Consider the following 22,037-nt stretch of genomic DNA (forward strand, 5'->3'; position numbering starts at 1 on the left):
TTCATCATTTCACAGTAAGGTCTACACTTGTTGTATTCATCATTTCACTGTGAGGTCTACACTTGTTGTATTCATCATTTCACAGTAAGGTCTACACTTGTTGTATTCATCATTTCACAGTAAGGTCTACACTTGTTGTATTCAGCAGTTCACAGTAAGGTCTACACTTGTTGTATTCAGCAGTTCACAGTAAGGACTACACTTGTTGTATTCATCATTTCACAGTAAGGTCTACACTTGTTGTATTCATCATTTCACAGTAAGGTCTACACTTGTTGTATTCATCATTTCACAGTAAGGTCTACACTTGTTGTATTCAGCAGTTCACAGTAAGGTCTACACTTGTTGTATTCAGCATTTCACAGTAAGGTCTACACTTGTTGTATTCAGCATTTCACAGTAAGGTCTACACTTGTTGTATTCAGCAGTTCACAGTAAGGTCTACACTTGTTGTATTCAGCATTTCACAGTAAGGTCTACACTTGTTGTATTCAGCATTTCACAGTAAGGTCTACACCGGTTGTATTCAGTATTTCACTGTGAGGTCTACTACACCTGTTGTATTCAGCATTTCACTGTAAGGTCTACTACACCTGTTGTATTCAGCATTTCACTGTGAGGTCTACTACACCTGTTGTATTCAGCATTTCACTGTGAGGTCTACTACACCTGTTGTATTCAGCATTTCACTGTGAGGTCTACTACACCTGTTGTATTCAGCATTTCACTGTAAGGTCTACTACACCTGTTGTATTCGTCATTTCACAGTAAGGTCTACACTTGTTGTATTCATCATTTCACAGTAAGGTCTACTACACCTGTTGTATTCAGCATTTCACTGTAAGGTCTACTACACCTGTTGTATTCAGCATTTCACTGTAAGGTCTACTACACCTGTTGTATTCAGCATTTCACTGTAAGGTCTACTACACCTGTTGTATTCAGCATTTCACTGTAAGGTCTACTACACCTGTTGTATTCAGCATTTCACTGTAAGGTCTACTACACCTGTTGTATTCAGCATTTCACTGTAAGGTCTACTACACCTGTTGTATTCAGCATTTCACTGTAAGGTCTACTACACCTGTTGTATTCGGTGCATGTGACAACGTTGGATTTTGATTTGAACTAAGTGTTTATTGTACTAATACTCATGAGTTCTTGTTGTTGTGGGTTTGTTTTTGCTTAAACCAACAACCAACAGCTGCAGCAATTCTATTGGAGTTGTCCCCGAGGCTCCATGAGGCGAGGTCGAGGAAGGCTGAGTCTGAGGCTGTACTGACAGTCTCACCTTACAAACATCAACAAGAAGAAAATAGAGACATTAAGAAAACAAAGCAGGTTCTTCCAAAAAAGATTGTCTGAAAGAAGGTTGTTGCAACACAACAAGCCACATCAGCCACCAAAGAATGGGATGCGGAATGTCTTTTCTGAGAGGAGCTAGTTTCAGTCACTGGTGGGGACTGGATTACGTGTGACCAGGAGGTGGGCTCATGAGTTGTGCTCCAATTTGACTGGGGATAGCTTCATTTGTGACCTATGTACAAATTAGACTTGTGCAATAGCAGAGCATAAGAGTTGCCACATCAATGTTACACTGAATAAATAGTTAAGTTACTAGTTATTGTTATTAAATGTTATATTCCAATGTTATTAGTTATATTCCAATTAATATTGTTTTTATGAATTAAAAACAACAATTGAAAACCTTTATCTCCTGAATGTCATTTTAAAGACTGCTGGGATTTAAAATCTTGCATTATTCAAATCATATTTAGTGCAATTGTACATAATGGAAAACACATGTTTACATTTCCAAAGCAAGTGAAACAGATAATAAACAATAAAAAATTACACTTACAAAAGTTCCAAAAGAATAAGGACATTTCAAATGTCATATTAGATGTATATACAGTGTTGTAATGATGTGCAAATAGTTAAAGTACAAAAGGGAAAATAAATCAACATAAATATAGCGTGTATTTACAGTGGTGTTATTTCACTCTCTCGTTGAATCATGTCACCGTGACTTAATCAGTGGCAAAAAGTCGACCACGGACTCGACAGCCTAAAAGCGTGGATATCGAGTCAGGAACTGTAACTTTCAAGAGAGATGAATATAACCTTCTAGTCTGTCCAGTCAATGTGATGTCTATTTTCACCGTCTGACCTAATTCAACGTTCAGCTCCATTTTGTGTCTGAATGCAACAATGTATCAAGAAGTAGCAGGGTAGCATCCATTACAATGACGTCATAATCGAACCCCAGTTACAGTTGGTTACAATGTCGCACCAGGTGACGGTCAAGGGGCGTCTCAGAGCGCCCTCCAGTGGCATACTTGAAACACTGCATCCCCACTACAATACCGGTACATCTGGCCCTTTTGGGATTTTAGTCCAGTTAGAGATAATGGATGTGAATTACAATAGTTAATAGAAGCATATAATGTAAGGTTAGTTTGTTACATTTGAAGGTGATCATTCACATTCCGTCCCCTCTCTATTCGGTCTGTCTGACTAGAGAAGAGGCAGACTGAGGATGTTTAGTGAGGTGTGCCGTCTGTCCTCGGCCGCCAGGGGTGCAAGGAGACCAGCCCATTCATCACACTGGGCTTTGTAGCTGAAGCCACCTACAGGCGCCCGGACGATGCGACGTATGCAATCCCTCTCCTCAGATGAATTTAGAAAAGCCGACAAACAAAAATGTGTCGAGCTAGAAGGGCGCCATGTTGGCCACAAGCACGAAGCCAAATTTCGATGTATTTTCCGTCTTGTTTTGGGCGGAAGTTATAATGGTGGAGTAGAGACAGTCGTTTTATGATGCTAGGAATAGAGAGGGGGATTATTTTATGAGTTTCATTGAAATAAGACACTATAAATTAAACGCGACCTCTAGACCCTATCAAATCATGTTATCTGTTCGCAGGGGCACCTAGTAATCAAGCGCTCGATATTCTTTCATGGTGATTTTTTTTCTTTTAGCAAGGCTCTTCTTCCCTCGCTTTGCTAGAAGCACTTCGCGCGTAAAGAACATCACCGGTTCCCAAATTCTCCGTGTTCTGCAGCTGCGAATAGCGCTCCGTAATTGGCGGAGAGCACATCAATCATGCGTTTAGCCGCACCCCTCCCCCCATTCAGCCAGTCTGGTGGCTGTTCCTGTGTGTTTACTACACGGACCACGCAGCAGCAGACACTTGGCTTCACATGCACCCAACTCACAACAGCTAGCTAGCTAAACACTTTATAGTTCCATCTGAAAGAGAATCGCCAAGAATACAACATGCCCAAGAGAAAGGTACGTAGTTTGGGGACTATTTAGAGAGGATTGTGAAACAAGAAAAGCAGACAGCTATTGATGGCTTGCAAATGAATGTGGAGAGCCATCCCCTCAACGATTACTTAATTATAAACATATTTCTTCGGGGAATTTACGGCATTTATTTGAAGGGTATGTTAAAAAAATTATATGTATTTTTTGTGTTTAAAATCATATTTTTCTGATCGCTTGCGGGCTTAAAAGTCTGGCGACCGGCGGTCGCTGTCCTTTGGGAAGCCAGAAGTCTCTGTCTCCATGTAGTTAAAGCACAACCAGCAGCCATGCTTTGCAGCCCAAGTCTTCCTCTCTTCTTCGACCTACCGAACAGAAACGCTTCAGTTACCGCCATTTTCCCCTCAATCCGCCCAAAATTACCTCGAGAATTCGCTTTAGTATCTCTAGTTTCAATTCTGATCGTTAAAAGATGCAATCGTCGTCGTATTTCGATACAAATGTATATTTTTTGTCTTTGTTCATGGTCCCAGGTGGCTGCAGTGTCGTGTCTCTACCGGCGGGCGGCGCTGCGGAGGCGTAACTCTGCTCCTCCCTCTTGCTTATCCCGTCCCGCGCGAGTTTTCAAATCCTGCCTGAGCTCATAGAAAGAAGAGAGAGATGGAGAGAGTGGAGAAAGAGAGACAGATACTTTAGGACCCCAACTTTCACTGTTACTGCTCCCAAAACATATAAACTGTTAACAAAACTCAAATATTACATTACACTTCAATCTAATGGGTCTAAAAACACGTTTATTTTAACATTATCTATGACATTTTTACTTTTTTCTTGAAATTGAAAAGTTATCTGGGGCCTTCCCTGACAGTTCATAAATGTGTAATTTGAGTCACCGTAGACCGTTGCCTGCTCTTATAGAGAAGTGTTTTTGTGATAAAAGTTGTTTATTTATTGTTTGTCCTCAGCAGGGAGCCGCTGGAGACGCCAAGGAGGAGGTGAGGCTGACTCAACACTGTTACCTCAACTACAACTCATCACTTATAATTACTATTATTTATCAGCTCAGTTTCAACATAGTTGGTCTCTCACAGTGTGTGTGTTTCCTGTGGTGACATGTTTCCTCTTCCTGTTGCAGCCCCAGAGGAGATCCGCCCGGTTATCAGCGGTGAGACCAGCTACGATACAGACATTATAAACTACCTTATGACATATCATTTCACCTATACATCAGTTTTTACACATCTATAACCTCTTATTACAGCTTATAGCACATTTATAGACTATAATTAAGCTTACAACACATCATACAACCACTATACCACCTTATAACACATCATACAACCACTATACCACCTTATAACACATCAAATACCACTATACCACCTTATAACACATCATACAACCACTATACCACCTTATAACACATCAAATACCACTATACCACCTTATAACACATCATACAACCACTATAACACCTTATAACACATCATACAACCACTATACCACCTTATAACACATCATACAACCACTATACCACCTTATAACACATCAAATACCACTATACCACCTTATAACACATAATATACCACTATACCACCTTATAACACATCATACAACCACTATACCACCTTATAACACATCATACAACCACTATATGACAAATAGCACAACCTCAGCTACAATCACCATACAATCATATTACACACGTAGTATCACTATATACATATATATATATATATATAGGTAATTACACACGTAGTATCACTATATACAGCAGGTAATTACACACAGCAGGTAATTACACACGTATCACTATATATATATATATATAGGTAATTACACACGTAGTATCACTATATACATATATATATATAGGTAATTACACACGTAGTATCACTATATACATATATATATATATAGGTAATTACACACGTAGTATCACTATATACATATATATATATATAGGTAATTGCACACGTAGTATCACTATATATATATATGTATATAGGTAATTGCACACGTAGTATCACTATATATACATATGTATATAGGTAATTACACACGTAGTATCACTATATACAGCGGGTAATTACACACGTAGTATTGCTATATACATATATATATATATATAGGTAATTACACACGTAGTATCACTATATACAGCGGGTAATTACACACGTAGTATTGCTATATACATATATATATATAGGTAATTACACACGTAGTATTGCTATATACATATATATATATATATAGGTAATTACACACGTAGTATCACTATATACAGCAGGTAATTACACACGTAGTATTGCTATATGCATATATAGGTAATTACACACATAGTATCACTATATATATATATAGGTAATTACACACGTAGTATCACTATATACAGCAGGTAATTGCACACGTAGTATCACTATATACACATATATATATATATATAGGTAATTACACACGTAGTATCACTATATACAGCGGGTAATTACACACGTAGTATTGCTATATACATATATATATATATATAGGTAATTACACACGTAGTATCACTATATACAGCGGGTAATTACACACGTAGTATTGCTATATATATATATATAGGTAATTACACACGTAGTATTGCTATATACATATATATATATATATAGGTAATTACACACGTAGTATCACTATATACAGCAGGTAATTACACACGTAGTATTGCTATATGCATATATAGGTAATTACACACATAGTATCACTATATATATATATAGGTAATTACACACGTAGTATTGCTATATGCATATATAGGTAATTACACACATAGTATCACTATATATATATATAGGTAATTGCACACGTAGTATCACTATATATATATATATATAGGTAATTACACACGTAGTATCACTATATATATATATATATAGGTAATTACACATGCTAAATAAACTCCACTCCAACAGCATGTACACCTTAATAACATCTGCTACAATAACTAGACCATATTATTGCACATGTTTTATAACTATTCACCAGAGTATTACACAAACTGATACACCTAATTATGCGTCTATTAGCTATATAAAATATTATAACACATCATACAACCACTATACCACCTTATAACACATCATACAACCACTATACCACCTTATAACACATCATACAACCACTGTACCACCTTATAACACATCATACAACCACTATACCATCTTATAACACATCATACAACCACTATACCACCTTATAACACATCATACAACCACTATACCACCTTATAACACATCCAATACCACTATACCACCTTATAACACATCAAATACCACTATACCACCTTATAACACATCATACAACCACTATACCACCTTATAACACATCATACAACCACTATACCACCTTATAACACATCAAATACCACTATACCACCTTACAACACATGAAATACCACTATACCACCTTATAACACATCATACAACCACTATACCACCTTACAACACATCATACAACCACTATACCACCTTATAACACATCATACAACCACTATACCACCTTACAACACATCAAATACCACTATACCACCTTATAACACATCAAATACCACTATACCACCTTATAACACATCATACAACCACTATACCACCTTATAACACATCATACAACCACTATACCACCTTATAACACATCATACAACCACTATACCACCTTACAACACATCAAATACCACTATACCACCTTATAACACATCAAATACCACTATACCACCTTATAACACATCATACAACCACTATACCACCTTATAACACATCATACAACCACTATACCACCTTATAACACATCATACAACCACTATACCACCTTATAACACATCATACAACCACTATACCACCTTATAACACATCATAGAACCACTATACCACCTTATAACACATCATACAACCACTATACCACCTTATAACACATCATACAACCACTAAACCACCTTACAACACATCATACAACCACTATACCACCTTATAACACATCATACAACCACTATACCACCTTATAACACATCATACAACCACTATACCACCTTATAACACATCAAATACCACTATACCACCTTATAACACATCATACAACCACTATACCACCTTATAACACATCATACAACCACTATACCACCTTATAACACATCATACAACCACTATACCACCTTATAACACATCATACAACCACTATACCACCTTATAACACATCATACAACCACTATACCACCTTATAACACATCATACAACCACTATACCACCTTATAACACATCATACAACCACTATACCACCTTATAACACATCATACAACCACTATACCACCTTATAACACATCATACAACCACTATACCACCTTACAACACATCATACAACCACTATACCACCTTACAACACATCATACAACCACTATACCACCTTATAACACATCATACAACCACTATACCACCTTATAACACATCATACAACCACTATACCACCTTATAACACATCATACAACCACTATACCACCTTATAACACATCATACAACCACTATACCACCTTATAACACATCATACAACCACTATACCACCTTATAACACATCATACAACCACTATATGACAAATAACAGAACCTCAGCTACAATCACCATACAATCATATTACACACGTAGTATCACTATATACATATATATATATAGGTAATTACACACGTAGTATCACTATATACATATATATATATAGGTAATTACACACGTAGTATCACTATATACATATATATATATATAGGTAATTACACACGTAGTATCACTATATACATATATATATAGGTAATTATACACGTAGTATCACTATATATATATATAGGTAATTACACACGTAGTATCACTATATACAGCAGGTAATTACACACGTAGTATCACTATATACATATATATATATTTAGCTCTGAAGCCCTAGCTCCTATTGGTCGGTAGATCTGAAGCCCTAGCATCTATTGGTCGGTAGATCTGAAGCCCTAGCATCTATTGGTCGGTAGATCTGAAGCCCTAGCTCCTATTGGTCGGTAGATCTGAAGCCCTAGCTCCTATTGGTCGGTAGATCTGAAGCCCTAGCTCCTATTGGTCGGTAGATCTGAAGCCCTAGCTCCTATTGGTCGGTAGATCTGAAGCCCTAGCGCCTATTGGTCGGTAGATCTGAAGCCCTAGCTCCTATTGGTCGGTAGAACTAGGAATGATCAGTGGTTGTAGAACACATGAGACTGATGTTTGTTCTTTCTCCAGAAACCAGCCCCAGCCAAGACTGAACCCAAGGCCAAGAAGGAGAAACCAGCAAAGGTAAGAGAACAGAACTACAAACCCCAAGGCTGCACATAATAGAACTACAAACTCTAGAGCAATCACACAACAGAACTACAAACCCCAAGGCTGCACATAATAGAACTACAAACTTTAGAGCAATCACACAACAGAACTACAAACCCCAAGCCTGCACATAATAGAACTACAAACTCTAGAGCAATCACACAACAGAACTACAAACTCAAGAACCATCAAACGGAACAAAAGACTAGAACATCGCATTACAGAACTACAAACCCCAGAATCATCACAAAAAACATAACTACAAACCCCCTCTCCAGAAAGAGAAGGCATACATATGAACATAGTATACAGTGCCTTTGGAGAGAGAGAGTGTTCAGACCACTTAATTTCCCTCCCACATTTTGTTCAGTTACAGCCTTATTCTAAAATGGGCACAAAAATACATACATCCTCATCAATCTACACACAATACCCCATAATGACAAAGCAAAAACAGGTTTTTAGATTCATTTTTGCAAATGTTTTAAAGCTGGCCGCCTGGCCAAACTGAGCAATCTGGGGAGAAGGGCCTTGGTCAGGGAGGTGACCAAGAACCCGATGGTCACTCTGTCAGAGATCCAGAGTTCCTCTGTGGAGGTGGGAGAACCTTCCAGAAGGACAACCATCTCTGCAGCACTCCACCAATCAGGCCTTTATGGTAGACTGGCCAGACAGAAGCCACTCCTCAGTAAAATGCACCTAAAGACTCTGACCATGAAAAAACAAGATCCGCTGGTCTGATGAAACCAAGATTGAACTCTTTGGTCTGAATGCCAAGCGTCACGCCGGGACGAAAGCTGGGACCATCCCTACGGTGAAGCATGGTGATGAAAACCTGCTCCAGAGCGCTCAGGACCTCGGACTGGGTCGAATGTTCACCTTCCAACAGGACAACAATCCTAAGTACACAGCCAAGACAATGCAGGAGTGGCTTCAGGACAAGTCTGTGAATGTCCTTGAGTGGCCCAGCCAGAGCCCGGACATGAAACCAATCGAACATCTCTGGAGAAAATGTATAAAAAACAGTTTTTGCTTTGTCAATATGGAGTTTTGTGCGTAGATTGAGGGGGGGGGGGGGGACGATTTAATCCATTTTAGAATAAGGCTGTAACCTAAAATGTGGAAAAAGTCAAGAGGTCTGAATAGTTTCCGAAGGCTCTGTAGATAAAGATAATGTCTGTCATCCCCCCCATCCAGAAAGAGAAGGCTCTGTAGTGACACCACTGAGATACAGTACCTTAGACCGCTGAACCAGGGTCTGTAGTGACACATCAAGCACTGAGATACAGTACCTTAGACCGCTGAACCAGGGTCTGTAGTGACACCTCAAGCACTGAGATACAGTACCTCAGACCGCTGTGCCACTCGGGAGCCCAGTATAGATGAGGATAACGTTAAGGATAATGTCTGTCATCCCCCCCATCCAGAAAGAGAAGGCTGTGAACGACAAGAAGGAGGAGAAGAAAACTAAGAAGGCAGCAGCGAAGGAGAACGCAGAGGCCGCTGAGGAGAACCACTCTGAGAACGGAGACGCCAAGACCAACCAGGTAATATACATTACTATACTGGACATTTTTTACCTTTGAGTGATTTAGCAGTTGCTCTTATCCAGAGTGCACACATCTTCATACTGGTCCCTCGTGGGAATCGAACCCACAACCCTGGTGTTGCAAGTGCCATGCTCTACCAACTGAGCAAAGGAAGACTACAGTACTATATACTGCTATACTATATACCACAGTACTATATACTACTATACTGTATAATACTGTACACTACTATACTGTATAATACTGTGCTGTACACTACTATACTGTATAATACTGTGCTGTACACTACTATACTGTATAATACTGTGCTGTACACTACTATACTGTATAATACTGTACTGTACACTACTATACTGTATAATAATGTACTGTGCACTACTATATACTAATGTACTGTGCACTAATGTACTGTATACTATATACTACTATACTGTACTGTGCACTACTATACTGTACTGTATACTACTGTACTGTGCACTACTATACTGTATACTACTATATACTACTATATTGTACTGTACACTACTATACTGTATACTATATACTACTATATTGTACTGTGCACTACTATACTGTATTGTATACTACTGTACTGTGCACTACTATACTGTATACTATACTGTACACTACTATACTGTGCTGTACACTACTATACTGTACTGTACACTACTATACTGTATACTATATACTACTGTACTGTCCACTACTATACTGTACTGTCCACTACTGTACTGTACACTAATATACTGTATACTACTATATTGTACTGTACACTACTGTACTGTACACTACTATACTGTATACTATATACTACTGTACTGTACACTACTATACTGTATACTATATACTACTGTACTGTATATTACTGTACTGTATACTACTGTACTGTGCACTACTGTACTGTACACTACTATTCACCACTATACTGTACACGACTATACACTACTACAGTATATACTACTATAATATACACTACTATAAACTACTATACTATGGGCTCCCGAGTGGCGCAGCCGTTTAAGCATCTCAGTGCTAGAGGCGTCACTACAGACCCTGGTTCGATTCCAGGCTGTATCACAACCGGCTGTGATTGGGAGTCCCATAGGGCGGCGCACAATTGGCCCAGCGTCATCAGGGTTTGGCCGGGCTAGGCCGTCATTGTAAATAATAAATTGTTCATAACTGACTTGCTTATTTAAATAAAGGTTAAATAAAAATACTACTATACTGTACATTACTATACATAACACAGGTCATAGACAGACATTCGAGGGTCATTAACAGGTATAGAGAGACATAAGACAGGTCATAGACATTCGAGGGTCATTAACAGGTATAGAGAGACATAAGACAGGTCATAGACAGACATTCAAGGGTCATTAACAGGTATAGAGAGACATAAGACAGGTCATAGACATTCGAGGGTCATTAACAGGTATAGAGAGACATAAGACAGGTCATAGACATTCGAGGGTCATTAACAGGTATAGAGAGACATAAGACAGGTCATAGACATTCGAGGGTCATTAACAGGTATAGAGAGACATAAGACAGGTCATAGACAGACATTCGAGGGTCATTAACAGGTATAGAGAGACATAAGACAGGTCATAGACAGACATTCGAGGGTCATTAACATGTATAAAGAGACATAAGACAGGTCAGACAGACATTCGATGGTCATTAACAGGTATAGAGAGACATAAGACAGGTCATAGACAGACATTCGAGGGTCATTAACAGGAATAGAGAGACATAAGACAGGTCAGACAGACATTCGATGGTCATTAACAGGTATAGAGAGACATAAGACAGGTCATAGACATTCGAGGGTCATTAACAGGTATAGAGAGACATAAGACAGGTCATAGACAGACATTCGAGGGTCATTAACAGGTATAGAGAGACATAAGACAGGTCATAGACATTCGAGGGTCATTAACAGGTATAGAGAGACAAGACAGGTCATAGACAGACATTCGAGGGTCATTAACAGGTATAGAGAGACATAAGACAGGTCATAGACAGACATTCGAGGGTCATTAACAGGTATAGAGAGACATAAGACAGGTCATAGACATTCAAGGGTCATTAACAGGTATAGAGAGACATAAGACAGGTCATGGACAGACAGTCGAGGGTCATTAACAGGTATAGAGAGACATAAGACAGGTCATAGACATTCGAGGGTCATTAACAGGTATAGAGAGACATAAGACAGGTCATAGACAGACATTCGAGGGTCATTAACAGGTATAGAGAGACATAAGACAGGTCATAGACATTCGAGGGTCATTAACAGGTATAGAGAGACATAAGACAGGTCATAGACATTCGAGGGTCATTAACAGGTATAGAGAGACATAAGACAGGTCATAGACATTCGAGGGTCATTAACAGGTATAGAGAGACATAAGACAGGTCATAGACATTCGAGGGTCATTAACAGGTATAGAGAGACATAAGACAGGTCATAGACATTCGAGGGTCATTAACAGGTATAGAGAGACATAAGACAGGTCATGGACAGACAGTCGAGGGTCATTAACAGGTATAGAGAGACATAAGACAGGTCATGGACAGACATTCGAGGGTCATTAACAGGTATAGAGAGACATAAGACAGGTCATAGACATTCGAGGGTCATTAACAGGTATAGAGAGACATAAGACAGGTCATAGACCGACATTCGAGGGTCATTAACAGGTATAGAGAGACATAAGACAGGTCATAGACAGACATTCGAGGGTCATTAACATGTATAAAGAGACATAAGACAGGTCAGACAGACATTCGATGGTCATTAACAGGTATAGAGAGACATAAGACAGGTCATAGACATTTGAGGGTCATTAACAGGTATAGAGAGACATAAGACAGGTCAGACAGACATTCGAGGGTCATTAACAGGTATAGAGAGACATAAGACAGGTCAGACAGACATTCAAGGGTCATTAACATGTATAAAGAGACATAAGACAGGTCAGACAGACATTCGAGGGTCATTAACAGGTATAGAGAGACATAAGACAGGTCATAGACAGACAGTCGAGGGTCATTAACAGGTATAGAGAGACATAAGACAGGTCAGACAGACATTCGATGGTCATTAACAGGTATAGAGAGACATAAGACAGGTCATAGACATTCGAGGGTCATTAACAGGTATAGAGAGACATAAGACAGGTCAGACAGACATTCGAGGGTCATTAACAGGTATAGAGAGACATAAGACAGGTCATAGACATTCGAGGGTCATTAACAGGTATAGAGAGACATAAGACAGGTCATAGACATTCGAGGGTCATTAACAGGTATAGAGAGACATAAGACAGGTCATAGACATTCGAGGGTCATTAACAGGTATAGAGAGACATAAGACAGGTCAGACAGACATTCGATGGTCATTAACAGGTATAGAGAGACATAAGACAGGTCATAGACAGACATTCGAGGGTCATTAACAGGTATAGAGAGACATAAGACAGGTCATGGACAGACATTCGAGGGTCATTAACAGGTATAGAGAGACATAAGACAGGTCATAGACATTCGAGGGTCATTAACAGGTATAGAGAGACATAAGACAGGTCATGGACAGACATTCGAGGGTCATTAACAGGTATAGAGAGACATAAGACAGGTCAGACAGACATTCGAGGGTCATTAACAGGTATAGAGAGACATAAGACAGGTCATAGACAGACATTCGAGGGTCATTAACATGTATAAAGAGACATAAGACAGGTCAGACAGACATTCAAGGGTCATTAACAGGTATAGAGAGACATAAGACAGGTCATAGACATTCGAGGGTCATTAACAGGTATAGAGAGACATAAGACAGGTCAGACAGACATTCGAGGGTCATTAACAGGTATAGAGAGACATAAGACAGTCATTGCAGACATAAAGGAGTATAGATGTATCTAGAGACCGAGTCCTAGGAGGAACTAGAAAGACGTCCTGGACTGTAGAGGACATGAGGCTGGTCATAAAGGGACATTAGAAGACATTGGTCAGCTTGATGGCAGAGATGAGCTCCTGTTTTAGGATGAGAAACTACCAACAGGAATGTCAGGTTGTTCTACTGACCTCTAACCTCTGACCCTGCAGATGGACGATGCTCCCGGGGCGGAGAAGGAGGAAGCCAAGTCTGAGTAGCAACACTGCCGACCCCTGACCCCAACCCCCAGCCTGCCCCAGTGTTCGTGGTCCCCCTCCAAGGCATATTGTTAACAGAGGAATATTTTTATCAGTGATTTTATAAGTATACTATCTACTGTCCGTACAGATTTTTAGCACAAAGCAAAGCTGAGTAATTTGCTGCAGATCTGCAGTGGTCATATCAACAAAGTGTCTGCAGGCAAGAGGAACACACTAAAATCTTTTTTAATTAAACAGCATTTCATGATTGTGTAGGAAGCAAAGTGCGTCCCGTCCCATAGTGAGTTGTGTTCCTGTGCCCCCCTCCTCCACAGTCTCCTAGGGTTCTACCTTAGTCCTGGTTAATTAACTGTTTTGATCCCGTCTGTTCTGTGCAGTGAGTTCCTTTTGCTTTGTCTAAATGTTCCTGTTTTTACATGAAACATGTTCTAAGCGTGTTGAAAGTGTGTTGTCCAATGAGGAAGAGGATCATGAGAAAACTTCCGGGCACAGTGACATGCATGTCTCCTAGACGACCCTGTAACAGTGACATGCATGTCTCCTAGGTGACCCTGTAACAGTGACATGCATGTCTCCTAGACGACCCTGTAACAGTGATATGCATGTCTCCTAGGCGACCCTGTAACAGTGACATGCATGTCTCCTAGGAGACCCTGTAACAGTGACATGCATGTCTCCTAGACGACCCTGTAACAGTGACATGCATGTCTCCTAGGAGACCCTGTAACAGTGACATGCATGTCTCCTAGGAGACCCTGTAACAGTGACATGCATGTCTCCTAGGCGACCCTGTAACAGTGACATGTCTCCTAGGCGACTACAGCAGCCGTGTGCAACAGCTTTCCATCTTGCTGGTTTTCTAAACACACAGTTTTTTTGATAAGCGGTTCTCTGACGTGTGCAGGAGTCTCTGTCCCTCTGATGTTCTGGAATTCTCCAATAAAACAAGTCCTGTGAATTTTCCTCAAAACTTTGTTGAGTCTCTTACATCCATCGGGGTAGTTGGGTTTTAATTCAACTTTTATTCTGTTTGAAGGCTGTTATAGGTCTGTTGTGGCTTCACTCACAGGTGTGAAACTAGCTCTTGACTAATCCAGAAGGAAAACTAGGGATGTTTTTTTCAGGAACATTAATCCTACTCCGGGATTCTCCATTCTCATGCCTTTTCAAATCTAATTTTATTGGTCACATACACATATTTAGCAGATGTTATTGCGGGTGTAGGGAAATGCTTGGTTCTCCTAGGGTTCTGCCTTCGTCCTGGTTTATTACCTGTTCTCCTTGATGTGTGTTAGGTCCAGGACTAGGACCGACAGTGTTAATGTTAACCACATTTCTCCTCACAGCTGCTCTGTTAGGTCAAATGCTCTACGGCACTGTATAGACACAGAAAAGCCTGGGTCGCAGGCTCAACACATTTATAACATGACTACCTCTGAGATAAATCTACCAACTTAAAAAAAAAAAGTGATACCTTTGATAGAAGCAATAAAAAGAGGGAAGGAAGAAAAGTATTGGAGGAGCTTCTTCTAAGACCAGGCTCCATTTTGTCTCTTGTTGTGGAGAGTGTAGTTCTGTTTATGACCACTAGTTGTCAGCATTGTCCTGTATCCGCTGTGAGAGCAGGGTGAAGGTCTTATCTGCAGAGGGCTAAGAGGTGGTGTGACAGCAGGCTTCTGTTCCAACCAAGCAATGACACCTGATGCAACTAATCATCAAATCCTGTTCATCAATGAGGAATGTATTTGTTGTGTGACTGCTTGGCTGGAGCAAAATCCTGCACCCACACTGACACAGGTGAGTTAGAATTAGGAAACCATATCCATAGAATTACTAGTTGGGGAAGCTACTCTGAAAATATAGTTGACCAATAACTTCCCACTGGAGGAAGTTAAGCTACGCTAAAGCTACCCTTAAAGATTATTTTATTTTTATTTTACCGTTATTTTACCAGGTAAGTTGACTGAGAACACGTTCTCATTTGCAGCAACGACCTGGGGAATAGTTACAGGGGAGAGGAGGGGGATGAATGAGCCAATTGTAAACTATGTAACATTGTAAAGATGTACTATGCAGAAAGGGGCCATTTCCTGTACTATGCAGAAAGGGGCCATTTCCTGTACTTTGCAGAAAGGGGCCATTTCCTGTACTATGCAGAAAGGGGCCATTTCATGTACTTTGCAGAAAGGGGCCATTTCCTGTACTTTGCAGAAAGGGGCCATTTCCTGTACTATGCAGAAAGGGACCATTTCCTGTACTATGCAGAAAGGGGCCATGTCCTGTACTATGCAGAAAGGGGCCATTTCCTGTACTATGCAGAAAGGGGCCATTTCCTGTACTATGCAGAAAGGGGCCATTTCCTGTACTATGCAGAAAGGGGCCATGTCCTGTACTATGCAGAAAGGGGCCATTTCCTGTACTATGCAGAAAGGGGCCATTTCCTGTACTTTGCAGAAAGGGGCCATTTCCTGTACTTTGCAGAAAGGGGCCATTTCCTGGTTGTTAAAATAGTTCGCCTAATTTCAGTTTGACAAAACAAGCAGGTTTAGTGTAGAGAATCATTGTACCATCGAAACCGCTGTGAAATATTTTTTATTTTTTTCACCTTAATTTAAATATCTTTTACATAACCCAAAATATTTTGTTTGAAGCTGGTGTGCAAAACCGAAAGTAAAAGACACGAAACTTAAGAACGGGAAGCATAAAACTAGTGCACATAGAAAAGCTTTCTTAGTGTCCAACAAGCTTTCTCTGCCCTTAACCTTGTTCTGAACACCTCCTAAACAAAGGTCATGTGGTTTGGTAAGAAGAATGGCCCTCTCCCCACCTGTGTGATTACTACCTCTGAGGGTTTAGAGCTTGAGGTCGTCACCTCATACAAGTACTTGGGAGTATGGCTAGATGGTAGACTGTCCTTCTCAGCACATATCAAAGCTACAGGCTAAGGTTAAATCTAGACTTGGTTTCCTCTATCGTAATCGCTCCTCTTTCACCCCAGCTGCCAAACTAACCCTGATTCAGATGACCCTCCTACCCATGCTCGGTCATCAGATTTACCACCAATGTTCCCTATAGAACACATCACTGCACTCTATACTCCTCTGTAAACTGGTCATCTCTGTAAACCCGTCACAAACCGACTGGTTGATGCTTATTTATAAAACCCTCTTAGGCCTCACTCCCCCCTCTCTGAGATATCTACTGCAGCCCTCATCCTCCCCATACAACACCCGTTCACTCCCCCCTCTCTGAGATATCTACTGCAGCCCTCATCCTCCCCATACAACACCCGTTCACTCCCCCCTCTCTGAGATATCTACTGCAGCCCTCATCCTCCCCATACAACACCCGTTCACTCCCCCCTCTCTGAGATATCTACTGCAGCCCTCATCCTCCCCATACAACACCCGTTCACTCCCCCCTCTCTGAGATATCTACTGCAGCCCTAATCCTCCCCATACAACACCCGTTCACTCCCCCCTCTCTGAGATATCTACTGCAGCCCTCATCCTCCCCATACAACACCCGTTCACTCCCCCCTCTCTGAGATACCTACTGCAGCCCTCATCCTCCCCATACAACACCCGTTCACTCCCCCCTCTCTGAGATACCTACTGCAGCCCTCATCCTCCCCATACAACACCCGTTCACTCCCCCCTCTCTGAGATATCTACTGCAGCCCTCATCCTCCCCATACAACACCCGTTCACTCCCCCCTCTCTGAGATATCTACTGCAGCCCTCATCCTCCCCATACAACACCCGTTCACTCCCCCCTCTCTGAGATATCTACTGCAGCCCTCATCCTCCCCATACAACACCCGTTCACTCCCCCTCTCTGAGATATCTACTGCAGCCCTCATCCTCCCCATACAACACCCGTTCACTCCCCCCTCTCTGAGATATCTACTGCAGCCCTCATCCTCCCCATACAACACCCGTTCACTCCCCCCTCTCTGAGATATCTACTGCAGCCCTCATCCTCCCCATACAACACCCGTTCACTCCCCCCTCTCTGAGATATCTACTGCAGCCCTCATCCTCCCCATACAACACCCGTTCACTCCCCCCTCTCTGAGATATCTACTGCAGCCCTCATCCTCCCCATACAACACCCGTTCACTCCCCCCTCTCTGAGATACCTACTGCAGCCCTCATCCTCCCCATACAACACCCGTTCACTCCCCCCTCTCTGAGATATCTACTGCAGCCCTCATCCTCCCCATACAACACCCGTTCACTCCCCCCTCTCTGAGATATCTACTGCAGCCCTCATCCTCCCCATACAACACCCGTTCACTCCCCCCTCTCTGAGATACCTACTGCAGCCCTCATCCTCCCCATACAACACCCGTTCACTCCCCCCTCTCTGAGATATCTACTGCAGCCCTCATCCTCCCCATACAACACCTGTTCACTCCCCCCTCTCTGAGATATCTACTGCAGCCCTCATCCTCCCCATACAACACCCGTTCACTCCCCCCTCTCTGAGATATCTACTGCAGCCCTCATCCTCCCCATACAACACCCGTTCACTCCCCCCTCTCTGAGATATCTACTGCAGCCCTCATCCTCCCCATACAACACCCGTTCACTCCCCCCTCTCTGAGATATCTACTGCAGCCCTCATCCTCCCCATACAACACCCGTTCACTCCCCCCTCTCTGAGATATCTACTGCAGCCCTCATCCTCCCCATACAACACCCGTTCACTCCCCCCTCTCTGAGATATCTACTGCAGCCCTCATCCTCCCCATACAACACCCGTTCACTCCCCCCTCTCTGAGATATCTACTGCAGCCCTCATCCTCCCCATACAACACCCGTTCACTCCCCCCTCTCTGAGATACCTACTGCAGCCCTCATCCTCCCCATACAACACCCGTTCACTCCCCCCTCTCTGAGATATCTACTGCAGCCCTCATCCTCCCCATACAACACCCGTTCACTCCCCCCTCTCTGAGATATCTACTGCAGCCCTCATCCTCCCCATACAACACCCGTTCACTCCCCCCTCTCTGAGATATCTACTGCAGCCCTCATCCTCCCCATACAACACCCGTTCACTCCCCCCTCTCTGAGATATCTACTGCAGCCCTCATCCTCCCCATACAACACCCGTTCACTCCCCCCTCTCTGAGATATCTACTGCAGCCCTCATCCTCCCCATACAACACCCGTTCACTCCCCCCTCTCTGAGATATCTACTGCAGCCCTCATCCTCCCCATACAACACCCGTTCACTCCCCCCTCTCTGAGATATCTACTGCAGCCCTCATCCTCCCCATACAACACCCGTTCACTCCCCCCTCTCTGAGATATCTACTGCAGCCCTCATCCTCCCCATACAACACCCGTTCACTCCCCCCTCTCTGAGATATCTACTGCAGCCCTCATCCTCCCCATACAACACCCGTTCACTCCCCCCTCTCTGAGATACCTACTGCAGCCCTCATCCTCCCCATACAACACCCGTTCACTCCCCCCTCTCTGAGATATCTACTGCAGCCCTCATCCTCCCCATACAACACCCGTTCACTCCCCCCTCTCTGAGATATCTACTGCAGCCCTCATCCTCCCCATACAACACCCGTTCACTCCCCCCTCTCTGAGATATCTACTGCAGCCCTCATCCTCCCCATACAACACCCGTTCACTCCCCCCTCTCTGAGATATCTACTGCAGCCCTCAGCCTCCCCATACAACACCCGTTCACTCCCCCCTCTCTGAGATATCTACTGCAGCCCTCATCCTCCCCATACAACACCCGTTCACTCCCCCCTCTCTGAGATATCTACTGCAGCCCTCATCCTCCCCATACAACACCCGTTCACTCCCCCCTCTCTGAGATATCTACTGCAGCCCTCATCCTCCCCATACAACACCCGTTCACTCCCCCCTCTCTGAGATACCTACTGCAGCCCTCATCCTCCCCATACAACACCCGTTCACTCCCCCCTCTCTGAGATATCTACTGCAGCCCTCATCCTCCCCATACAACACCCGTTCACTCCCCCCTCTCTGAGATATCTACTGCAGCCCTCATCCTCCCCATACAACACCCGTTCACTCCCCCCTCTCTGAGATATCTACTGCAGCCCTCATCCTCCCCATACAACACCCGTTCACTCCCCCCTCTCTGAGATATCTACTGCAGCCCTCATCCTCCCCATACAACACCCGTTCACTCCCCCCTCTCTGAGATATCTACTGCAGCCCTCATCCTCCCCATACAACACCCGTTCACTCCCCCCTCTCTGAGATATCTACTGCAGCCCTCATCCTCCCCATACAACACCCGTTCACTCCCCCCTCTCTGAGATATCTACTGCAGCCCTCATCCTCCCCATACAACACCCGTTCACTCCCCCCTCTCTGAGATATCTACTGCAGCCCTCATCCTCCCCATACAACACCCGTTCACTCCCCCCTCTCTGAGATATCTACTGCAGCCCTCATCCTCCCCATACAACACCCGTTCACTCCCCCCTCTCTGAGATACCTACTGCAGCCCTCATCCTCCCCATACAACACCCGTTCACTCCCCCCTCTCTGAGATATCTACTGCAGCCCTCATCCTCCCCATACAACACCCGTTCACTCCCCCCTCTCTGAGATATCTACTGCAGCCCTCATCCTCCCCATACAACACCCGTTCACTCCCCCCTCTCTGAGATACCTACTGCAGCCCTCATCCTCCCCATACAACACCCGTTCACTCCCCCCTCTCTGAGATACCTACTGCAGCCCTCATCCTCCCCATACAACACCCGTTCACTCCCCCCTCTCTGAGATATCTACTGCAGCCCTCATCCTCCCCATACAACACCCGTTCACTCCCCCCTCTCTGAGATATCTACTGCAGCCCTCATCCTCCCCATACAACACCCGTTCACTCCCCCCTCTCTGAGATATCTACTGCAGCCCTCATCCTCCCCATACAACACCCGTTCACTCCCCCCTCTCTGAGATATCTACTGCAGCCCTCATCCTCCCCATACAACACCCGTTCACTCCCCCCTCTCTGAGATATCTACTGCAGCCCTCATCCTCCCCATACAACACCCGTTCACTCCCCCCTCTCTGAGATATCTACTGCAGCCCTCATCCTCCCCATACAACACCCGTTCACTCCCCCCTCTCTGAGATATCTACTGCAGCCCTCATCCTCCCCATACAACACCCGTTCACTCCCCCCTCTCTGAGATATCTACTGCAGCCCTCATCCTCCCCATACAACACCCGTTCACTCCCCCCTCTCTGAGATATCTACTGCAGCCCTCATCCTCCCCATACAACACCCGTTCACTCCCCCCTCTCTGAGATATCTACTGCAGCCCTCATCCTCCCCATACAACACCCGTTCACTCCCCCCTCTCTGAGATATCTACTGCAGCCCTCATCCTCCCCATACAACACCCGTTCACTCCCCCCTCTCTGAGATACCTACTGCAGCCCTCATCCTCCCCATACAACACCCGTTCACTCCCCCCTCTCTGAGATATCTACTGCAGCCCTCATCCTCCCCATACAACACCCGTTCACTCCCCCCTCTCTGAGATATCTACTGCAGCCCTCATCCTCCCCATACAACACCCGTTCACTCCCCCCTCTCTGAGATATCTACTGCAGCCCTCATCCTCCCCATACAACACCCGTTCACTCCCCCCTCTCTGAGATATCTACTGCAGCCCTCAT

At 43.2% G+C, this 22,037-nt stretch overlaps 1 protein-coding gene across 2 annotated transcripts; it reads left to right on the plus strand.

Moving 5' to 3' along the window:
* Positions 1-3,140: 3,140 nt before the first annotated feature.
* LOC139574874 (non-histone chromosomal protein HMG-14A-like) lies at positions 3,141-15,310 on the plus strand. Of its 2 annotated transcripts, none has more exons than XM_071399848.1 (6): positions 3,141-3,295; positions 4,234-4,263; positions 4,404-4,433; positions 8,543-8,596; positions 10,051-10,170; positions 14,290-15,310. In XM_071399848.1, exons 1-6 carry the CDS (start codon positions 3,281-3,283, stop codon positions 14,335-14,337), a joined length of 297 nt encoding a protein of 98 aa, XP_071255949.1. In that variant the 5' UTR covers positions 3,141-3,280; the 3' UTR covers positions 14,338-15,310. The 2 variants fall into 2 exon arrangements, with proteins under 2 accessions (XP_071255949.1, XP_071255950.1); XM_071399849.1 differs by having other exon boundaries at positions 4,237-4,263.
* Positions 15,311-22,037: the final 6,727 nt, after the last annotated feature.

Source organism: Salvelinus alpinus, chromosome 4 (assembly GCF_045679555.1).
Source record: "Salvelinus alpinus chromosome 4, SLU_Salpinus.1, whole genome shotgun sequence".
Taxonomy (NCBI): Eukaryota; Metazoa; Chordata; class Actinopteri; order Salmoniformes; family Salmonidae; genus Salvelinus; species Salvelinus alpinus.

What these genes read in the sequence shown, in the direction of transcription:
- LOC139574874 (XM_071399848.1), top strand. An exon ending in CTGGAGACGCCAAGGAGGAG is followed by an intron (nt 4,264 to 4,403) that starts GTGAGGCTGACT and finishes TTCCTGTTGCAG; the next exon opens with CCCCAGAGGAGATCCGCCCG. An exon ending in GAGACGCCAAGACCAACCAG is followed by an intron (nt 10,171 to 14,289) that starts GTAATATACATT and finishes CTGACCCTGCAG; the next exon opens with ATGGACGATGCTCCCGGGGC.